The following is a 21304-nucleotide window of genomic DNA, read 5'->3' as shown; positions in this document are numbered from 1 at the left end:
AAAACTCAGTCAGGGATGCTGGTTACAATGCATACCAATGCCAAACAGGTTTGGTATCTCAACCTCAGTTAAAGTTTCTTCAGGTTCAATGTCCAACCTCTCAAAATAATTCATACTCTTGCCAGCCCTACTGCTCTCAGAGCTTAATGTTGGCTGGCTAAGAGAGGCAGAAAAATAGCTGTGCTAGTGGTGTTTTTCACCTCTGATTTCATGCAGAAAAGTCTGTGCAGAGTGACATTTACAGGTACGTGTGATCTAGGCAGAGTGGCAATACTTGAATAAACATGTACCTCTCATCCTAATGTATATCCTCTCTTGGAAAAAGTATATGCATAATTACACTGAGTAGTAGCAATATTATTCTCCAGTGTATATTCACTTGATAGTTTTCCATTCAGCAGTTACTAAAATTCTTGAGCAATTTTGAGTTTTCTCCAGCCCAAGATACCTTTTCTTGTCTTAATTTCAATATGATTTAAACTGACTGATCGCTGTCATCTTCAGACTAATAGCATCACACTCCTGATACAGTGTTGTAGTGAGGTTTTGGTACAAGTAATCGTATCAGCTCAAATGGGTCTGATACAGAAGCTCAAGGGAAACCTAGCATATGTTGTCCCACCAAGACAAAGTTAGATTTATTTTACATCTGGAAATTTTTACCTAGCAGGATTTACTATAGTCTGACTCTGGTGGGCTATCTGACAGCTCTTTACATCTAAGGTTTATGATGAGCAGGAGGAGGTTCAGTAGATCTGAGCAGTTTGGGACACTCCTCCTGTATACCATAATAGCAAACTGACTATGATTTTAGCTGAGATACTGTCCAGATTGTCTTCTGGATTAGGTAAGTAGTCAAACCATCTTGAATTGTTTTTAGAAGAAGGTGATGGCATTAATCTTTATTGTCAGTTTGCTGGCTTAGTCCTGCCTTTGAATCAGGCACCGTTTGCTAATCGACAATTGTAATTTATAATTGGATGTGAAATTTCAGCAGAGATACTATACAATCTCCTCCTTCTAATGAATTTTGCTGTTTATAAGTTACCAGAAGTGAAATATATTTGCTTGCAATCAGGGAAGAAACAGTGATAAAATTATCGCATTTTCTGTAAGTATTTCATTGTTTGCTTTCCTCTCCTGCTACCTGTGATGTTTATTGATAAAAAGGTTGAGGGACAGGAGAATTCACTCAGTCATTAGTGCCCTGGGAAGGGGAATGACACCCTTAGTATAGGCACAGTTTAACTGGTGTAGCTGGTCAGAATGTTCCAACCTCAAAGGCAAAAATAACCAGACAAAAATACGAACAGTTTTGCTCAAAGATAAATAATTTTCTTTTTAGAAATGTTAGGAATTTTTCCTGTCCTGAGATCAGCTTCTGTCCTGTTCAAATAAAAGTGCTAAATTTGTTTTTCAACACAGAAAAAAAAAAAAAGTTTATAAGCTGAATTCCACAGCAGAAATCTTTTTGTTTTGAGTAAGTGGGAAAGAAATCATACTGATTGGAAGTCTGTTTATTTCTTTTGTAACCACTTTTATTTCTCATCTCTCTTTTTATTTCATTTTTTTTTTCATTCCCAGTGTTTACTGTACATTCTCTGGTTTTCTAACACAGTCTTTTATCCTTCCTGCCCTTCCTGCTCTACAATCTGCTTGTTAGGTTGGACAAGGAACAGCTGCAAGCAGCTGGGCAGGTGGCTGATTCATAGTCCACTGCATGCCAGTTGGCCAGACAATGTGTGTGTGATGATTGCAGCTGCTTACTGCCTGTTGGAATGAATAGGGAATTTATTACAAGTGTTTTTCCTTATGAAGGCACATACTTACTTACAATTCTTCTGGCTGTTAGTTTTCATAGAACATGGGGGAACTGTATTTTTTATTACCTCTGTTTTCTGGTCAAACTGAATGAGAAATATCATTAGAAGAACGACAGAGAGATGAATTACAGGGTAATTGCATAAACCACCAATTTTTAAGTAATGGCACCAAAATCAATGAAGTTGCAAATTCCTTGAATAAAAAGCAATAATCCATTACAATATCTGCATTTAATATGATTGGCTAATAAAAGGGATGTGAAAAGTGACTTGAAGGGGAATTTTTAGTATGCCACGTTTGTTTGTATACTGCTTTTAAAAAAATAGTGTTGCAATTCATTTCAGTCGTCACCCCTGGAATTACAATGACTACTTATTTTGATTGAAAGAATAGTTTTGTCTTTAAAATCCTGACTCTATGTTTCTGAAGGCCCTGAGTCCATTCATCTGAATGTTACAGCCACCACAGTATTGTCTTAAGTCTCTCTCCCATCTAATTATTTAGTGGGAACTATCTAAGGCCAACACTTGAAGGGATGAACACTTGATGTCATCAGGCATAGTACCTGATGATTTAATAATAAAAATTATTGTGCATGGGAAGAGTTTGTATCCAGAAATACATTATTGAATGAGTAAAGCAATATGGATCTACACATTATTATTCCCAAACTGTCTGGAAATTAAATGTGAAATGTTTGTGGTTTATAGCTTAAATAGTGAATTGTCCCATTAAAGTATTTTGTATTTTAATCCAAAACTTCACTAGTGTAAAATTCCTAAGTATGGGTGCTTCATTCACAGGTAGCTTTGTGATTTTGGTATTTTATTTGGTTTTTGTGGTGCTTTGTGCAATTTCTAGCTAAATATGTTCCATATTTGAAAGATGAAATGGAAGTACCTTTAAGTCCTCCATGCAGACAACAAAGATCATGGGTTAATTTTCTGGCCGCAGGACTTCAAGAAGAACCTATTCCTTCTTCTGGTAACAGGTAATGAAAACAGTAATAAATCCTATTTAGTTGTAAATAATCATATAAATAAAAAATCATAATAGTCATAAATCTTGCAATCATAAGTCCTCAAAATTAGTGCAAAAATAAGTTTAGTCTATTTGTAAATTAATAGTTATGTTTTTTGCAACAGCTGCATGTATTTTGTGTTTTGCATGAAAAGAGTGAGCAGAGTGTATGAATCGTATTTGTGGCTTTTCAGGGGAGGTTGAAAAGGGAAATGACAGTCGCTACTGTAGACCTCTTTCTCCTGGGAGACTTAACAACCTGAAAATCCAATCTCTTTTTTGGAGTAGGCAACAATAGACACTTATGTATATAGAAAGTATGTATGTATGTATGTTCATATGTATGTATATGCATATATTTGCAATAGTAATCCTGCTCAGTTGGGTAAAGCTATTCCCGAATCTTCATTGGCAAAGACAGGCCTTCCTCATCGGAGAAGGAAAACTCCTAACTTCAAACACAGGCTGATGGAGGTCATCTGGCCTTGTATAGTCTTCCATCAAAGAGAAGGACACTCTTACAGAACCTACGACCTCTGGACTTTGCTGTCACCATCCTAGATAACTAGGCCGTGTCAGTTAAACCTCAGGTTTAAAGGGTGGGGCCAGTTCTGCGCAAGCTGCGCTTCACCTAAAAAATTCACTGTGCAAGCTGGAAGGGCTTATTCTGACTTGTCTGTATGGATGGGCGAGGGTCAAAATGGTGCATGGGAACCTGCAGATCCAACCTTGCTTGCAGGTGGACCAGCACATGGGTAGCTCGAGATTGCTCAGGAGATGACAGTCCTGTTCAGACACTTCCTGATTGCCTTAGCACCCTTTTTTCAACCAGATTTGCACATCCCACATGCCCTTGGTCATTGTGCTTGTAGTAAGTGTGGCTAAAGCCCTTCCCAAATCTTCGCTCGCAAAGCCAAGCCATCATATGCATATATTTATACATATGGCAAACATGTATGTTGAGCAAGTATCACCTACAAAATCTCCAGAAAAGATACGGGAAGAAAGTATTGTCTGTGGTTTTAGGATATCTCCGAACAATGGAATTGAAGCCTTTTCATGCTGACATAGGGCCAGGATTGCTTCATCTTCTCCTTTTCATTTTGTTTTCAAGGCTAGCATTTTTTGCCTTGCTTTCTTTCTCACACATGCATGAAGGATTTAAATAACCTTTTGGTCTGGGAGCCACAGTCTAGGCAGAGTTCTCATTCAGTGCTGTTTTACTTCATGAACCACTCTTGATGGTTCCTCTCACTCCTTCCTGTTCACTGTGGTGTTGCATGAAGTAACCCTCTGTATGGACGAGAAAAAAATTTGAATGAATGAATAAATGAATGAATGAATGAATGAATGAACGAAGGAATGAACGAACAGAAAATTTGGAGAGAAAGTAGATCCTTAAAAGGTAGTTTTATATAAATCAAAATTCAACAGATAACAATGGTAAACTTCATACCTCCAAGTCTTGTTTTATGTTCTTCATAGTATTTTGATTTCAGAGCCCTCTGGGGAATATCTAAGATCTTTGGTATGGCAATCAGAGAAGTATCGGGACAATATGAGCTCTCTTTTGCTTGTCGGTAAGGATTTCTATTTTCTGTTTTTAAATGATCAGTTTCTAATTGATGGCGAAGAGTTCCATGTACATGGAGAAAATATAACAAACAATATAATGGTATATTACAGAGTGTATCTTTTGAGACATTGAAGTTTACCCAATTAATGTAACCCTCTGATGTTTTATTATATGATTCTTTTAGTACGTATAAAAAATTAACAGTATGGCAACACAGAAGTTGGTATGTCATGTATCCTTCTATGGAGGTAATCTGAATGAAGTAAGAGTTTTATTTAATTATCAAAATGTTCAGCTTACTACTAGTAATAATATTCAATATCTGTGGTTAAGTGTTCAGCTTACTACTAGTAATAATATTCAATATCTGTGGTAACTAAAATTTAGTAATCTGTTAGACTATTTTCTGCTATTTTTCCTTAAATAATGTTTCAAAATATATATCAATCAATAGAAAAGTACTGTAAATGGAAAATAATATTATAACCTGACAAAAGCAGAGGTCATGTTTGGAAGCAAAATATAAAACACCAAAATAAGCTGCAGGTTATTTCTTACAGTACCAGAGTATGCATTATCACTGTTCTTTCACTTAATTTTATTTGCCTTCATTTTACAGTCTCAGTATTAAGTTATGTATATTGAATTATTACATTTTCCCGTTTATTTGTACATTCATTTATAATTGAAAACATTGTATGACAGGCTTATTACTGTTTGAGTTGATGTTTTGGAGGGTAAGGATTATGTTAAATCCTTGTAAGCATGAGAAGTAAACCCACAGATTAATAAACAAGATTATTTGTACCTTTAGTAATGCAGCTACATATTATTAGATCTGAAAAGAATACCCCCCTTTACTCGTACACTTAGTGTGTTAAAAGCACACTTGCTCTAATAACACTAACTGCTTTGCTCTCAAGTCTCCTAATGGACATTGAGTTACCAATGGAAGTGTAAACAGTAGCAGGTCATCAGTACTTGGGAACTTTCATTTGCAAAATAGCATTCTGTTTTCATGTTTCTAGATTATTAATCTCATATGCTGATTTCTGTTTTTTTTTGTAGAGCATCAGTCTGATAAACTTGCATGTCAGCATTATTCACTTACAGAACTGACGGAAATGCTTCCAGTTGAGGTAGAAGGACCAGTGCTTAGCTCACTAGAGGAGGGCTGGTGGCTTCATCTGGGTTTGAATCCAGTCTCCACAGAAATTTTGGAAAAATTAACTATGAATGCCAGTAATGCAAATAGTTTGTTTCCTGCAAAAGTAGAAACATTCACACAATTTACATCATATCAGATAGAAAGTAAGTATCTTCTTTTTGCAAAAGTGGTAAAAAGGCAAAGATGGCACTTTAACAGAAATCGTGCAGTGACTGTTACATACCTCCAAGAGGGAAGGAAATGGAAGATTGCTTATTCTCAAGAACAAAACTTGTTATAGTAGTATGGAGTAGCAACAGTACTGGAATTTCACAAATGTAGAACAAATTTTAGGAGCAACAGTGTTTAGCTACATAAAGTTACCTTTTCTACTAACATAGAGGTGAAAAGTAGCCTCTACGAGCCATACTATTTTTTAATAAAATAGTCTCAGACAGGAGAATGTCTTAACAAATAGTAATTTTGCATTGGAATATTTTAATAAAGCAGATATTCATATAATCCTATCTGCAGAAAGTCAGTAGGGTGTCCATGTTACAGTGAGTATTTGTGATGCTATTCAGAGGAGGGTTTTATGCTGGCTATGGTTTCAAATGTAAACCACTTATAAACTAAAGAATTTCTCATGGACCATTATTCGCACCTATAACCAGGCTTTAACAGAAAATGCAAAAAGCTATTTAGATTTTATTGTATAACTGTGGCCTGACTGCAAGGCACTGGTTGTGGTTGCACAACTCCAGGGCTTGACAGTAACATATTTGAAACAAATAGGCATCACTCATGAACACTGGAAAGTGTTTAGCTACTGTGTGGCTACGAACACCAATGAAGCTAAGTGTTTACATACAAGAGTGTACAGCAGCAATGCAAAAAAAATTGTGGTTCTAGTGAAACATTTCTTTAGAAGGACCTAATTGCATTCCTTACTTGTTTTTTGCTCTTACTAAAAAATAAAAAATAAAAAAATCCCCTAACAAAAAAACAAAACCAAAATAACCAACTCCCAACCCTGTGAATTTTTTAAACTTTCTTCCTAATGAAATGTGTTTCATCCCAGTTCCTAGAAAACTAACATCAGAACCACCATGCAGATGGTGAAAACTTCTCCAAACAGTAGCCTGGCCTTCTGTTTTTCAACACTACATTTTTACTTCAGGCTAATCTGTAAAAATTTTCAAGAAGAGGATTATAATGATCTGGGAAGACAGAAAGAATAAATTTTAAAATGCTTTCTCTGTAATTATCCAAATTATTTAAATTCAACCAAGAGAGAGAAATGAGAAAAAAAAAACTATGCTGCATCAAAGAAATTTAATTTCTTTTTTTCTTTTTTTTTTAGGGTGGCTTGAAGAGATGAATTCCATGACAAGCCAGGAGCTCCTTTCTGCTGAAAAACATCAGTCAGACAAAGCTATTAATCTTTGCATGTCAACACAGACTCAAAAGCAGCACTTTGCTGTGTGTATGGGTGCTGCATCACCTGCCAAAATTCCCAGTATGAATACATCTGTGGAAGAGCTTACTGGAAGAAGCATAAAAAAGAATAAGGTAGAAGAGGAAATTTATATTGTTAATCAAGAAAAGAAAACCCCCAAATCATCTGAGTCAATCACCAGTAAAGATGTGTCTTCCGAAGAAGACAACTCATCCAGTAGTGAAAAGCCTGCATCATTTGCACTTGTTACAAAATGGGACACTGATTCTGATCTGAGCAACTTTATCATGCTGAGATCTAAACGGATGCTCACCCCAAGAGAGGAAAAAAATGATGTAGATAGTCCTGAAAAAGGTATGTGAACCAGTTTATTCTTCCATTTTCCACATTTAATTATGCTGTTTTATACCAGTTAAAATAGATGCTAATTTATGCTAGTAGATTTTTGGAGAGGAAAAGTTAATGAAGTTAATGGTAACATTTTGCTGACCTTTAATGTATCTGAATTTTCAGCTAAGGCTCTTACCTTTTGTTTTTTTCCTTCAGGTAACTTAGGGGATTCTGTTTGTTTATTTTGGTTGAGGGGGGTGCTTTATTTTGAGGTTTAGGGTCTTTTTTGGTGGTAGAAGTGGGTTTTAAGAAAATAGGCATATGAGTTTATTCCTATTCTGACAAAATATCTGAACGGAACTTACTTCAGAAGATCTCTTATGCCCATGAGTTTTGAACTCCTCCTTTGCTCTTTGGAGAACTACTATTTTATCAATTGTAGTTACCAATTTGATTGTAGTTATCAAATAGTAATTATCAATACCCTTACTTCTGTGGGACAAACTAGCCTAGACAATGAAAAAGAGTTAAAGTTCTCTGGAAGGAACCATCTGAGCCAGCCACCTTGGTGCAAACCCCTTGAAACAGTGAGGCATAACAGGTTTTAAAGAAAACAAAAAGTTCTTGGCAGCCATGTTCTTCTTGATGACAGTGCTCATGAAAGAATCTTGGACTATGCATTGAGCACTGCAGAAATGCAAGAGAAGGGGGGGGGGGAAAGTAGAAGAAATCCCTTGTTTGTTTTAAAAAACATTTGTGACACAAAATACCAGGAGACGGTGATGTATTGCCAGATTCACTTTTCAGGATAAAGTTGTATTTAAAAAGTAATATTTTTCAATTTTTAGACTTGCATGGCAGTATTTTGACAATAAATTTTGCGTTTCAGCTACATATCCCAGCATCAAAAAAAAACCCCAAAAACAAAAAACAAAATTACAATTGTTACATCAAAACCTTGTATCAGAGAATTGGGGTAATTTATTGATTTATTTATGTAACCTTGTGGAGGAAATTATTTCTTGGTAAAAGTCATCTGTTACTGATACCGGTAGACACGCATAGAAGTTCCATGGCCCCAGAAATAATCGCAATTTCAAATGTAGGACTGCAAGGTAGTTGAACTGATGTTTTATGCTGCCATCTAGTGAGCTCAGTGTGGAACTGCATCTCCTAGCAAGAAATCCGTGCGCGTTGAAAGACAAGCCATGTTACATTTGCGAATATGCTTATGGAGATTTAATTAGGTTAAATGCAGTTTATAATATGTTTACACGTGGACCACAGTATTGCAGATGAGTTATGTCTGGTATATACAGAACCTGTTAAAATGTATAGTTCTTACCACATTAATGTAGAAATTATGTAAATAATTGTATACTTTCATAACAACTGTGTTTTTTATTAAGGGTGATTCTGAGTTTAACTGAAAACAAGAAATGCCAGCACTGCTTTTAAGTCTCTTTTCCTATTGTCTTTGTTGTTTGACTCATTTTTTTAAAGATGTCATAGTATACAATATTTAGCTTAGAAAATACACCAGAAGGAAATAGCAGAAACAGTTCATTGATCCAGTTTTGAACCCTGTATAGCTTTTCAAACTCAAGAAGTATTTTTAACAACTCGCAAAAAAAAAAAACAACTTTTCTTTTTTTCCTTCTGTGTATTATCAGTTTGGTTTTTGATGAAACTGACATTCTTAACTAGAAAAAATCAGCAATATTTAGGAGACACCTATTTAGCCAGAATCCCTCTCAAATATAAAGAGCTAGAGCTGCCAAAGGAAGCTCTCTTGTCAGCAGCTGTAGCTCATACATCACTATTTTTAAAGAAGAAGGCAAGAAAATACTAACAAGTTGTGAAGGATAGCTATATGACAAGAGAAAAAGTTATTTTCAATAAGCATTTGTAGCTTCGATGTTCTTTTGGTCACTTAACAGTAGCTAACCTTTTCTAATCATATTCACTGAGATATTTTTCATAGTTTGATCTCTTGATAGTCAGCAGCATCTTTCGTCTCATATATGTTTTTCTATGTATAAAGGCAGATGAGCTTTCCTATGGACCCATATTACAGAGCTATAGTACCAGCTCCTTATTTTTCCCAGCCCTTTATTCCTCCCTAAGGAAGAGGAACCTAATATTGACTGACTTTTGGGGCTGTGGAGACCTCATCTCTCAATGTGTCTCAATGGTTTTTGCATACTATATGAGCCCATGAACACAGTAAAGAAGTTTGTGAAAAGAAAATATATGTGTAATAGAAGCTTACTTAACTTGAAAAAGTTTTTGCATGTAAAGTAATTTATAGAACAGTTTTCTTACTGATCTGGTTTTGTGATATTTGTATATAAATGTTCACTTCTGGTTTAACCATTTAGTGCTACAACCTGAAGAACAGCATACACATCTTCACAAAAAGGACAGTTCTGTTTGTGAGACTGTCAGAATAGAAGTAAAACAACAAGAGAATGAGGACAGTATCACAGTCAATATTCAAGCATCAGGTATAATATTTTTGGATATGCTTTATTTTATACAGCTTTGCAATAGAATTTTGTATTAAATAGTACTACTCAGACAAATACAGAAATTGTTTGGCTGCTTGTGACTGAAAATATTCCAAATAGATACTTGTTTTGACACAGGTGTGAGAACAGGCTATGGACTGATGTCTTAAGACTAAACCAAATTGCATGCAAACTAAATAGTACAGACTTTGAGTTATGTGTAATCTAAATCAGCAGACATGCAATCTCTTTGTGCCAATCAATAGCCTTAAATTACTATTCTGCATTTTTTTCTCTGACAGAGACGGAAGGGATTGGCGGTCATTTTGGTAGGAAATGTCTGTAACACAGTAGTAATCCACTATGGATTTATCTCGTACACAACTGAGCCTTACCCTGTGAACTCTTGCTGTTGTACTTTTCAAGGCATTATGTCAAAGAACATGCATAAACAATTTTGTCATGCAGTAGAAATGATGGAAAAGAACCTGGAAGATATTTACCCAAGCTATTTTACAATCCCAGTTGTGATCACCCAGTGCTAGAAAGGCCTAGCACAGATTAGTTTGCTTTTCAATGGAAATGCATTCACTCTTAACTGTGAGTTTAATGAGAGTCTCTTTCACAGAAACAGTGAAAGAGTAGAGCAGTATATTCATCTGTTCTCATCTGAGATGGGTATCACATAACAGCTATAAGCTTTTTTTTATATTTCTTCTTTAATAAATTTTGAAGCAAGACTCCTTTAATGCAACTGGGAAAAAAAAAAAATCAAAGCTTTTCCACAGTCAAAATCAGCGTTCTGCAAAAGTAATATTTATTGGGACTGAATGCCCTGTTACAGTACTTGGGATAGTGTGTTTCACCATGATGGACTTGCACATGAAGGAAAGGAATCTTTATCAAAAACAAGCTATAGCCAAAGCAGCTTTAGAAGGATTCACTAAAATATTTCACTTAACAATGGAATATTGAAGTTGCATGATTAGAAATACACTTCAAAAACAAAATGATACATTAATACAGGAATGCCCAAATGATACTGTATAATGGGCATCCAAAATACTGTAGCTTGTGACCTGTTTCTATAAAGACTGAAAAAATAGACATAACAATATACCTTTTATTAAAAAATGCTTAAAAATATGAAGTTATCAGCTGCTCTTATGAAATAGTGCATTGAGCAAGTGAAGTTAACTCAGCTGCTGGTCAAATAAAATAATTTGTATCAATCAGTTGAAAATATTTTTGAAAAAGAATAGTAAATTTTTTAAAATGAAGGGTCACAGAGTTCTGATCTTCTTGATGTGATCAACTCCACTGTAATTTAAAAAAAGGGATGGAAGAATTTCACCTTCCTGCCTGAGGAAAAGGACATTCCTTTCAGCTCGTTCAGCAATTGACAGCTCTGTCGTGGATGCCAACAGCAGGAAAATCAGTTGTAATTTGGGAAAAAATTTTAAAAAGCCAGCCAGAACCTATTAAGAACTGTTAGTGTGAAAGTACAAACAGAATAATAGATTGGCTTGTTTGACCTTTCTAGACAAAGACATTAGAAGTTAAATACCAGGGAAGGGGATGGGCTGTTTAAGTTGAATTTATAGGAACGAGTGGATATAAAGGGACTAAGTCTAGGTTTAGCCTACAAAGTAGATGAAGCTGTAGAACAGTGGAGTAATAGTACAGTCTTAGTGGGAGTCACAAGAATAGAGAATCCTAACTTTTCATCATGGAGTTTGATCACTTTATGAAACGGATGGAAGAACATGGCTACCTGCTGTGATGGTCAGTGTAATTCCACCATCCAGGAGTCTCCCTGGCAAGCAACTCTTTTTCTATTAATGTCACAGTGTTCATGAAGAAGTCAGTGTTGTTTGTGTTTTGCTCTATCTTTTAACTGTTCTCATCTAGGAATAGTGTATTAAACCAAACTTTATTATTATGTTTTGTTTATTGTACTATACAGAAAGCCAGTGCCAGGCATACTGCCTTTTGGAAGAAGCAGCCACTCCTATTCTAGAAGATTTGACACATACAAGTATGCTTGCTTCTATAAATTGGAGATTTGACAGCATTAAATTTGATCATACAAGGTTTTTCTTAAAACAGCAAGAGAAAGTAATATGTGACCGTTTTAAAGAAGGTATGTCTTTATAAAAATAATAATAGTTTTTTTCTTCTTTAATACCAATACAGGTTTAATTGGTGACACAATGTTAAAGGTCTTTGATAATGATAAAACTTTCAGCAGGTTATCTTGTAGAGTTAGAGTAATTTATTTCAACTTTTATGTCCTAGCTCTTCAGCATTACATTGACTAAACTCAAAGTTGTAATACAAAAAGTATTCTAAATGAATTTAATTTTAAAATATTTTAGTTATGCGTTAGAAATATTTCTCCTATATTAAACAATGTTTAATTATTTTTTCATGCTAGATTTTGAAAGTAAATCTGTCTGTGTGGTTTGTTATTTCATTGCTTCTAGTAGCTGTTGTTCGTCACACCTGTGTGATGCAAAATGCCAAGACCACTTTAGAAATTAGGAGGAAAAAAAATCCATATGAATTTGGTTTCTTTCTGACTTCATTTCTCTTCTACATGGCATGTGAAAAACCCTATAAAACCAGAAAAATGAAAACAAAAGCCAGCAAGATCAATGAACCATTACAAAGATTCTGGGCTATAGATAAAGGAGAGGGTCAGGAAAGCCTCATTAACAGAATACAGGCTGTGTTTGGGGAAGATTTAGAAAGCTGTTGGGTATTTTGAGTTGTACTGCTCACAGTTGAGAAATTAGTTGTAAGGATAACATAGAAGACTGTCTGCTACCTGACAAGTTTTACATCACAAGTTATGTTATTAAACATTAGCTATCTCAACTTTATTGCTTTCTTTTGAAATACGCTGAATGTATTCTTCTTAAAATAAAATAAATGAAATTACAAATGAGAGAGAAAGCAAACAGTGCTGCAGAATGACAGGCTGTGGTTTATAGGATTACCATATTAAAATTGTGAGCATCGGGGTACTCTTACTTTGAGGGAGCTTATGAAAACAGCTAACACCATCTTCACAAACGTAAGGGAGAAACTCAGTAACTATATCTGTATCGGTGAATCACAGAAAGGAGAACATTACTGGGAAAATTATACAGAGAACTGCTACTGCTTCTCAGAATTAAGGAAAAAATATCTAAAAGTCTGCATTTTAATTCAACATTAATTTAAGAAAACTGATATCCTTTCAAATGCAGTTAATGTGCTGTAAATATAGCCTAAAGTAGGACCTGGGCCAGGTGCCATGCTTATTAAAACTTCAGGGCCTTCTTTGCTTATAGATTAGCTGTGCTAAAATTAGGTTGCTAAAATTATAGCAATGAAGTCAATGAAAATGTTTAGCAGCTGAAATACTGATGAGACAAATAGTTATTTACTGGACCTTCCTTTTAAGGGTGCTTTCTGAGGAACCGATGAAATTTACACATCCCTTCCAAAAATAACTATTGCAGGTTGATTTAGCTACTGTAGTCTTCTGAAGTGACAGAGAAATAAGTACAAGGGAGGTCTTGCATTTTGTTTGCAACTAAAGCAGGAGGTAAGAATTTTCTTCCTGGAAGGTCCAGCAAGACTTGAATGAAGAAGACTCTAAAAGATCTAATCTATTCCTAATTAATATTTTTCTAACTGTAGAGGAGATTCCAAAACCTCCCTGGGAACTTCCTTTACTCCTCTATTGCCTTCCTGGTTTCAAATGGTTTCATAATATCCAGTCTTATTCTACTTGACTCCAGAGTATGCTGGTACATTTTCTCATTAATCCCCCAGTGAACATACAAAGCAATCACTTACTATGATGATACTGATCTATTAGAAGATTATTTTTATTCCCCTGCTGTTTTTTTCTTTCTGCACCAAGTCTCACCAAATGGCCCATTATTTCATCATAAAATGCAATTGCCTGCTCTCTCGCTTTGTTTCTAAATGATATGTATTCCTCACTGAGTTTTTATGGTGAGTGGTGTCAAGAACTGGACACAGTCCTTCAGTTTCAGCACCTTCACTGACAGAGATGAGCAATCACTTTTTGTCTTTTGATACAGAATAATGGCAGGATCTTTGTCTTCCATGCTGTTTCCAGATAATTCTTCTGTATGCTGTATTCATAGTTTGATTTATTTCCTTCTGAAGTGCTTCACTTGACTTTCTGAATTAAAAGCTATGTTGATCCCAATAATCAGAAGTAGGTAATATTTTTCTTGTTTAATGCATCTTGTTCAGTAATTATTTGATCAGATCCACCAGATCCAAACTTTCAAAAGTGTGTCTATTTATGTGTGTTAAATGAAAATCCTGAGATACAAGGATCTTTTAAATTTGTCACATATGTATAGTGTGATTTGTGAAATTCTATATAGACCACACCTGTGTTTTCTATTTGTAAAGGTAAAATAGGTGAGAAAGAGATCATGCTGTTCAGAAATGCTGCTCTGGTGCACCTGCTGGTGACAGGTCGAGATCTTCTGTTAACATGTGGCTTGGATGCAGCACTAGGTTTGTTTTTAGTAATGAATAATGACACCCAGAAAGCTTTGCATGTATTCTGCAGTCCATCATTCATGTTAGTAGACTGTGATTCTTTGCCTACATACCTCCCATGTGGATAGCTCCCATGTGGATTCAGTATAATATTCTACTGCCTTTGCTTCCTTATTTCTCTTCCATCATTAGAAATGAATTCACTGCAGATTGCACTTTTGTAGTGTATATGCTTAGTCCGTGACTAATATAGCAGTCTTTATGTTATTACGTGGATTTGCCTAAGAAACATTCATGTGAACTTCCACATAGAGAATGGATTGTTGTGTATATCAAAATGACAGATTATTGGAATCTTTGTGGAAACTGAGAAACATGCAGAAATGTCAGGTCCTTTGTTGTTTACAAACAAAAGCTGCTGGTGTCTGCAGCTACAGAATGCAGTGTCTGTAATTCTGGCTAAGGTCATACAGCAGATACTACGGGAGGTATAGCAGAGCAGTTTTGTATAGGCCACTTATGTGCCTGATTAGCAGTAATTGTATCCTTCCATGAAGTTCGGGGGCTTTGTGGGGTTTTTTGTTTGTTTTTCAAGGTTTATTTTGTTGGGGTTTGTTGTTTAGTTTGGGGGTTTTTTTGCAAGATAACTTCACAAAAATTTAAATTTATATGTGGATTCACACAAACTGGCAATTATCTTTTGTCACTGCAGTTACTTAATTTATTGCTTTATTAACAGGTTATTTGTCCAAGGCAAAGGATATCTATAAAAACATCTTAGAATCCTGTTTGAATAACATCTGGAAGCAGTTGAAGATTGTACAGTACAGTAGCCAGAAAAAGCATGAAGCAAATCCCAAAATAACAGAGCTTCAGTGTCAAATGTTAAATTGGATGCAAAGTTATGGAGAAAAACACAGCGTTAAGGTTAACAATGTAAACAATTTCTCTAAGCAAACAGAAGTGCTCCAAACTATGTAAATAATTATAAAGCTGTCCTTCAACAAAGGTTGGCTTATGGAAGAAAGCCTTATGACTAGCTTTCCAGCTCACAGTACCTGTTCAGTGTGGGTAACATAAAGACCTGTATCAGGAGCAGGGCAGGTTTCTGTTTGTCCTTGTTGCATGCCTGAAATTGCATGCACATTACTTTTAACATTGACAGGGCTTTTGTCTTGTTGTATGTGCTTTTGTTTCCCTGGTAAGTATATTATATCACATCTTTTACTGAAAATTATATTATAATCTTTTATTTGAAGACGTCAATCTTTTGATGGAAAGTCAGTATTGTACATGTGTGGCTCAAAGAACACAACGTGCAGTATATGGGTATTGCTATGCACAAACAACCTCTACTTAGCCCATGTATCAGGTCAATCTCCTGGCATTATAATTATACAATAAGTAGATATCCATAAGTGATATTTTATTATGGCATGGACAATAGAGTTGTAGAGGAGTTTCAAGTTATCCAAAGATTTTTTTTTTCATGATATGTGAATACTTTGGTGATACCATGCAGTGCAAAACACTGTTTCCCCTTGCAGAATATTTATTGTTTATTTACAGAATACTTATCATGTAATGAAACAAAAGGGATAAAATACATAATTTAAGTTCCCTGACTGGAATAGAATTTCCGCTCCTGAACACACAGCCAAAAAAGACAAATCTTCAAGCTTACTTTGATTTATTCAAACTTATTTCTGTACTTCACTCCCTGGACCTCTCTTCTTTTGTTTCTGTGCACTAAGAGCTCTGAATGTCTTTTGATTAAATTTCCCTGAGAAGAAAAATATAGTAGTTTATGGTACACCCTTTTAGAATTTAAAATGCAAATGAAGCAACCAAAATGAAGTGGTGTTGATTGTCCTAGTCTCTGTCCTTCAGTAGACCTTCTAAGCAGATTTCAGCATCATTTTCTTCTTAAGAGTAACACATTTTGCTTTGTGATGGTAGGATTATGCTGTATTAGGAGACATATGACACCTTTGTCATCTTAATGTCAACCCAGGGGCAGTTTTGTTCATCTTGGATAAGAGAGGGCTGAGGGGTGACCCCATCAGTGTACAACTTCTTCATAGGAAGCAGCGGAGGTGGAGGTGCTTGATCTCCTCTCTCTGGTGACCAGGGATAGGACATGGGGAAATGGAATAATGCTGCATCAGAGGAAGTTCAGATGGGACATTCGGAAAAGGATCTTCACTGAGGGGATGGTTAGTCAGGGCAACAGGCCACCCAGAGAAGTGGTTACGACATGAAGCCTGTCAGAGTTTGAGGAGAGTATCCGTGCTTTCAGTCCTATGGTTTAATTTGAGGTAGGCCTATGAGGAGCAGGGTGTTCAACTCCAGGATTCTTATAGGTCCATTCCAACTTGAGCGATTCTATTATACTATGATTTTGATTCTGGAAAACCATTCCATTTTTGTTGCCTGCTTAGTCAACGTGGTGTTTTCTGTGCAAAGGCGAAAGAAAGATATATAGAGGCTGAAAGAACAATTTTTTTTTACAGTACTAGAGTTTCTTTTACTTGTTTTCTTCCAGATACTTATCATAACAAGGATGGACTCTGAGAGAGAAAAATATGCCCTCATTCATTCTTTATCTAAAATAGAAGGTAAATAATTATTTTTGTATGTATTTTTGAAAGAAAAAGTGGCTGTTATTGTCTTCTTTGCATTTTGTATGTTTGTATGCTTTTTCAGGTGTTTCTCCCTTTTCCTCTCATCAGGAACATTCCTATATACTTTGCCTACTGTTTTATGTTTCCTAATTCTTCCATCATCTTTTCTTCTTTCTTATAATTTTATTTTCCCCTGCTTAAGGGTTCTGGTATGATCTTTCCTGTTGCAAGAGAGTGATAGTTCATCTCTCAAGTCAAAGATTTATTTAACAGAACACAAAAGGAGATGTGGGTAGCCCACTGCCTAATTATAATAGCATCTGATACCTTGGTCATATTGTCTCACTGTTTTTAGCTGATTGGTGGTCACAACTGTCCTTCCGTGAAATCTTGTTGAGAGCAGTTAGAATTTAGAAGCCTTAACTGAGTTCCCTAGCATAAAACTATAAATGAGTAGTTTGGTACAGATCATTATTTCCCTTAGCCTCTGTTGCTGACCTTGTTGGCTAACTTGCTAAATATGTAAGCATAGCTGTAGGAATCTGTTTAGCTCAAGGGGGAAAAAGTACTGTTTCCAGTATCTCTCACTTAGGGATTATCACAGTCCCTCACTGATACAAGCAACACTTTCATCAATTCATCATTGTACCAGTGATTAACTTTCTACAAGCTTGTTCAACGTCACAGATTAAGCTGGTGAAACAAACATGTTTTAGGCAGATTGTTATTTGAGTCTCTACTTACGTTTAGAGCTAGCAGCTGATTCCTTTCATATTGCTGTTTTAAATCCATTGTTTTAACTCCTTCTTGCTTCTTATCAACAGTGTCATGTACTACATTGTTCTTTTGCCTTTAAAAATAAGGTTAAATTTCCTGTGCTTTTAAAATAAGAAAGCCTGTCCTCTAGAATGTTTTGAAAGGGAGGAGGCATGTTCACAATGCTTTTACTAATAATATTTAGTGAAAAGTGTTTTATTTGCTTTAGAGTCTTAAGACTTGGTTACAAACACAGTTTAATCCAACTTAAGAAATGTATTTGTGTTATACAGATATCCCTTTCTGGCTACATCTTCCAGTCAAACTTAAAGTGTACATAAAGTATAAAGAAATATAAAGAGGCAAAGATGCTTCCTTTTGCACTAGCATTTAATTTTTCATTTTAAGGTAATGAGGTAATTGGTTGCGAGTTTGTGAGAAATGAAACTTATCTACATTACTTTTTGCTTGGGTTCAAAACCAGAAATTTCTAAGTCATTACACCAACCAGTGCAATACAACTGAAATTGTGTAGGACTTCATCAAGACAGAAAATGTAGTACATAGAATTTTAATATTTTGTGTTGTTCCACATTTGCTGCTGTGCACTGATTCATACCTGCAGAAACTTATTTGTTTGATTAAGGCTTTAGTTCCCTTTATGCAGATTTAAAAGCTACAGATTTGAATTCTGAGAAAAAAGGAACCTTTTTAAGTTGCAAAGATATCATAAGCAAGTAAGTCAAATTCTTGATTTTGGGGAGCAAAGTCTTTAGTCAGGATTAACATCACTGAAACTTTAGTTACTTTTGTTCATTTCCATGGGACTTTCCAGTCTGGAGTAACAATTTCAGAGTAGGGATCTACAGCTTTATTATTCTTGGAGGGAAGAACTTAGGCAACACTCTAGCAAAATGTTGTGAGGCTCAGAGGAACTTCAATAAAACATGCAATTGCATGGGTTTAACATTTTATTTTGTTTTTCATGTTTTAGAAAAACTTGTTTAAGAAAATGTGTAGGAAAGTTGGGGGAGGACACTAGAGAAATAATGACAGATTATGACATTGCAGGAAATATGAATACTTCAGGCAGATAATTGGAGGGAGGGCAAGTACAGCTTTTAATTTTTAAACTAATTTTTAAAGAAATTACAGTTTTTAATTCAGGAAGGGTAAATACTCCTTGTAAACGTACTTTCATCAGTGATATTCCTTAAAAGTAAAAATGTGTTTATTTTGTGCTGAGGATAATTCTACCTGAACTTAATTTTATTAATATTTTTATTGTTTGTTTAAGCCTTTGTAGATATTCCTGTGTTATAGTACAAAATCAGCAAATTGGAGCTGACTTTCCTTGGACCCACTTTTCATTAGTAGTGGAATATGATTATTCTGAAAACTCTTGCTGGAAAAATCTGTGCAAAAATCTTAATGTTACCTACATGACTTTTAAAACCACCCTCCCTGAAACAATATGGATGGGTAAGTGCTTTGCCAATTGTAATAAAACAACTGGGCTGGCTTATGAAAGGAAAGCATTTTCTGTTCCCTAAAATGCTACAGTCATGTGCCTATGGAATAGAATGAATAGCTAAAGCTAAGCAAACAGAGCTGTTTTATTGATACACCAGCAAGACAGGAAGGTGTTTTTCTTAGGGTGTGAGCTTTGACCAGGATGTAGTAGTAAATGTCGGTTGATAGAAGACTTATGCCAAGTTTGCATGTTGTTTACAGTTATTACAAACTGTGTCCACCCTTCCTCATCCTAAGGGGATGTTGCTGTTGATGTAAATGAATATAAATTAAAGCTTAACTTCAGAGCAATACAGAAGTTTCATTTGGGGGTGGGGGAGCATAGAAAGGAAGCATTTTAATGGGTATAAATAAAAGCTACATTTTTAAAAGATATAGCTACTGAAATACCTAAATATTTTTATTGTTGTTGTTATGAAACTATTATCTTACATACAGAAAATGTTTCAGGGAATCGCTGTAGCTCCTTTCTTCTGGAGGTACAGATTCCATATGTATTTCTGACAACTGAAGGTCTTCTTAATATGCCAGATATTCTTCAGCTTTTAGAATCCAAGTGAGTAAAAATAACCTATTTAATCATACTGACTATATGTTTTCAGTTTTCCAGGACATGTATCTTGTCCTATCATATTATGTAGTAGCCAGCTACCTGGCTATCAGGTACATGGCTGCAATTACACTATTAGCATTTTAAGTTAAGAGACAAGAATGGATTTTTTTCACTGCAGCACCTCTTAAACATAGTGTCGGAGATACAGATGGTAGATTTCTCAATGCTGGTGAAGAGACATGCCAGTTTTGATCCTTCCTGTATGCTTGAGTCAGTTGTGAAGCCCTTTTTGAGCTGTGCCTAATTACAGCTCAGTAGGGGGGAAAAAAACGTTTGACATTTAAAATTAGAATATTTAATATAACTCTGACCTGTTCACATTCTCTGTTCAGCCTGGCCATGAGCTAAATAGTCAGGAATGCTTTTTGCTACTTTCTCACTAGCTCCTTGTAGCACTGATGAAGAAACTAAACGTGTAAGCAAAGAACTATATGGTTTCAGAAAAGCTTATAGTTCACCTTTTTTGTTAATGTTGAATGCACTGCCCATACAAGTTTCTAGAGGACTTACTGCTGGTAGATTTAGGTTTAGGTCTCTTCTGCTTCTTATGGATGAGGCCAATAAGTGTCTTGTCATCTTACAACATCATCTCTTGTCATCTTACCCCCTTAGTCAGCCAAGACTCCTTGAAGGCCCTAAGCATGTGATACTCATTCAGTGAGTCTGCTAACACAGCTGGTTACAGGAGACTGTGTTGCTGGCAGTTCTCATTCACTCAGAAAAATTTAGGATCATACCAATGGCAGTCAGGGAGTTTTCACACAATTTGCTTTCACTGTGCTGTACAATTGTGAAAGGAAGAAAAGAAATGCATATACATTTAATTACTCAGGAAGAGTATCTAAGTATATTTTGTTCATTTATCTGACTTAGTTTCTGTATTACATCTGTTTTTCTGTAAACTCAAAGGCTATATATTACAGTCCTATTTTATATGGTTAACAACATAATTGAATTAATCCAGTAATATTTCATTAAGTCGCTGCTACACTGGTACGTATCCTTCAGATGTGTCCTGAAATGAGCTTGAGCATTTGAACAAGACCATGGTACGAAGGGACTGTGTAATTTTAAAACTTGTGTTGAGATGTGTATTATTCATTTCCTTTAAATGAATCTTATTATTTTACTTAGCTGAGATTTAATAAAATAATTTTGCTTCTTTAGGTACAGCATTACCTTTGTTGAAAGAAGCAGTAGTTACTCTTTAAGGCTCTGTGGAAGTACAGATCAATATGTTGTGTTGACAGTAGATGAATGTACTGCTATCTATCTGCAGGTAAAAAAATTAAACTAGTATGTCCAGTTTCTGTTATGCATTGGGTCGCTTATGCAACCTTCTAATCGATCTTTTTTTCCTCATAGTTGTATTGAAT

At 35.3% G+C, this 21304-nt stretch overlaps 1 protein-coding gene across 7 annotated transcripts in view; it reads left to right on the top strand.

The window, feature by feature from the left end:
- SHOC1 (shortage in chiasmata 1) overlaps positions 1 to 21304 on the top strand; it is a 45652-nt gene that overhangs the window by 15021 nt on the left and 9327 nt on the right. For 5 of the 7 annotated variants that reach the window (XM_061368828.1, XM_061368825.1, XM_061368822.1 and 2 more), the window contains 13 exons: positions 2686 to 2815; positions 4330 to 4424; positions 5489 to 5731; positions 6931 to 7380; positions 9738 to 9863; positions 11833 to 12009; positions 14310 to 14417; positions 15142 to 15329; positions 16948 to 17020; positions 18450 to 18519; positions 19080 to 19264; positions 19754 to 19871; positions 21096 to 21207. In XM_061368828.1, coding sequence (XP_061224812.1) covers positions 2686 to 2815; positions 4330 to 4424; positions 5489 to 5731; positions 6931 to 7380; positions 9738 to 9863; positions 11833 to 12009; positions 14310 to 14417; positions 15142 to 15329; positions 16948 to 17020; positions 18450 to 18519; positions 19080 to 19264; positions 19754 to 19871; positions 21096 to 21207 — 2075 coding nt within the window. The remainder of the gene's footprint in view (positions 1 to 2685; positions 2816 to 4329; positions 4425 to 5488; positions 5732 to 6930; positions 7381 to 9737; positions 9864 to 11832; positions 12010 to 14309; positions 14418 to 15141; positions 15330 to 16947; positions 17021 to 18449; positions 18520 to 19079; positions 19265 to 19753; positions 19872 to 21095; positions 21208 to 21304) is intronic. The other 2 variants (XM_061368823.1, XM_061368827.1) reach the window with 1 other exon arrangement.

Source organism: Neopsephotus bourkii, unplaced genomic scaffold (assembly GCF_033783945.1).
Source record: "Neopsephotus bourkii isolate Nb327-2 ecotype Australia unplaced genomic scaffold, CSIRO-AGI_Nbou_v1 NB_1447, whole genome shotgun sequence".
Classification (NCBI taxonomy): domain Eukaryota; kingdom Metazoa; phylum Chordata; class Aves; order Psittaciformes; family Psittacidae; genus Neopsephotus; species Neopsephotus bourkii.
This window is presented reverse-complemented; position numbering and strand designations above follow the sequence as displayed.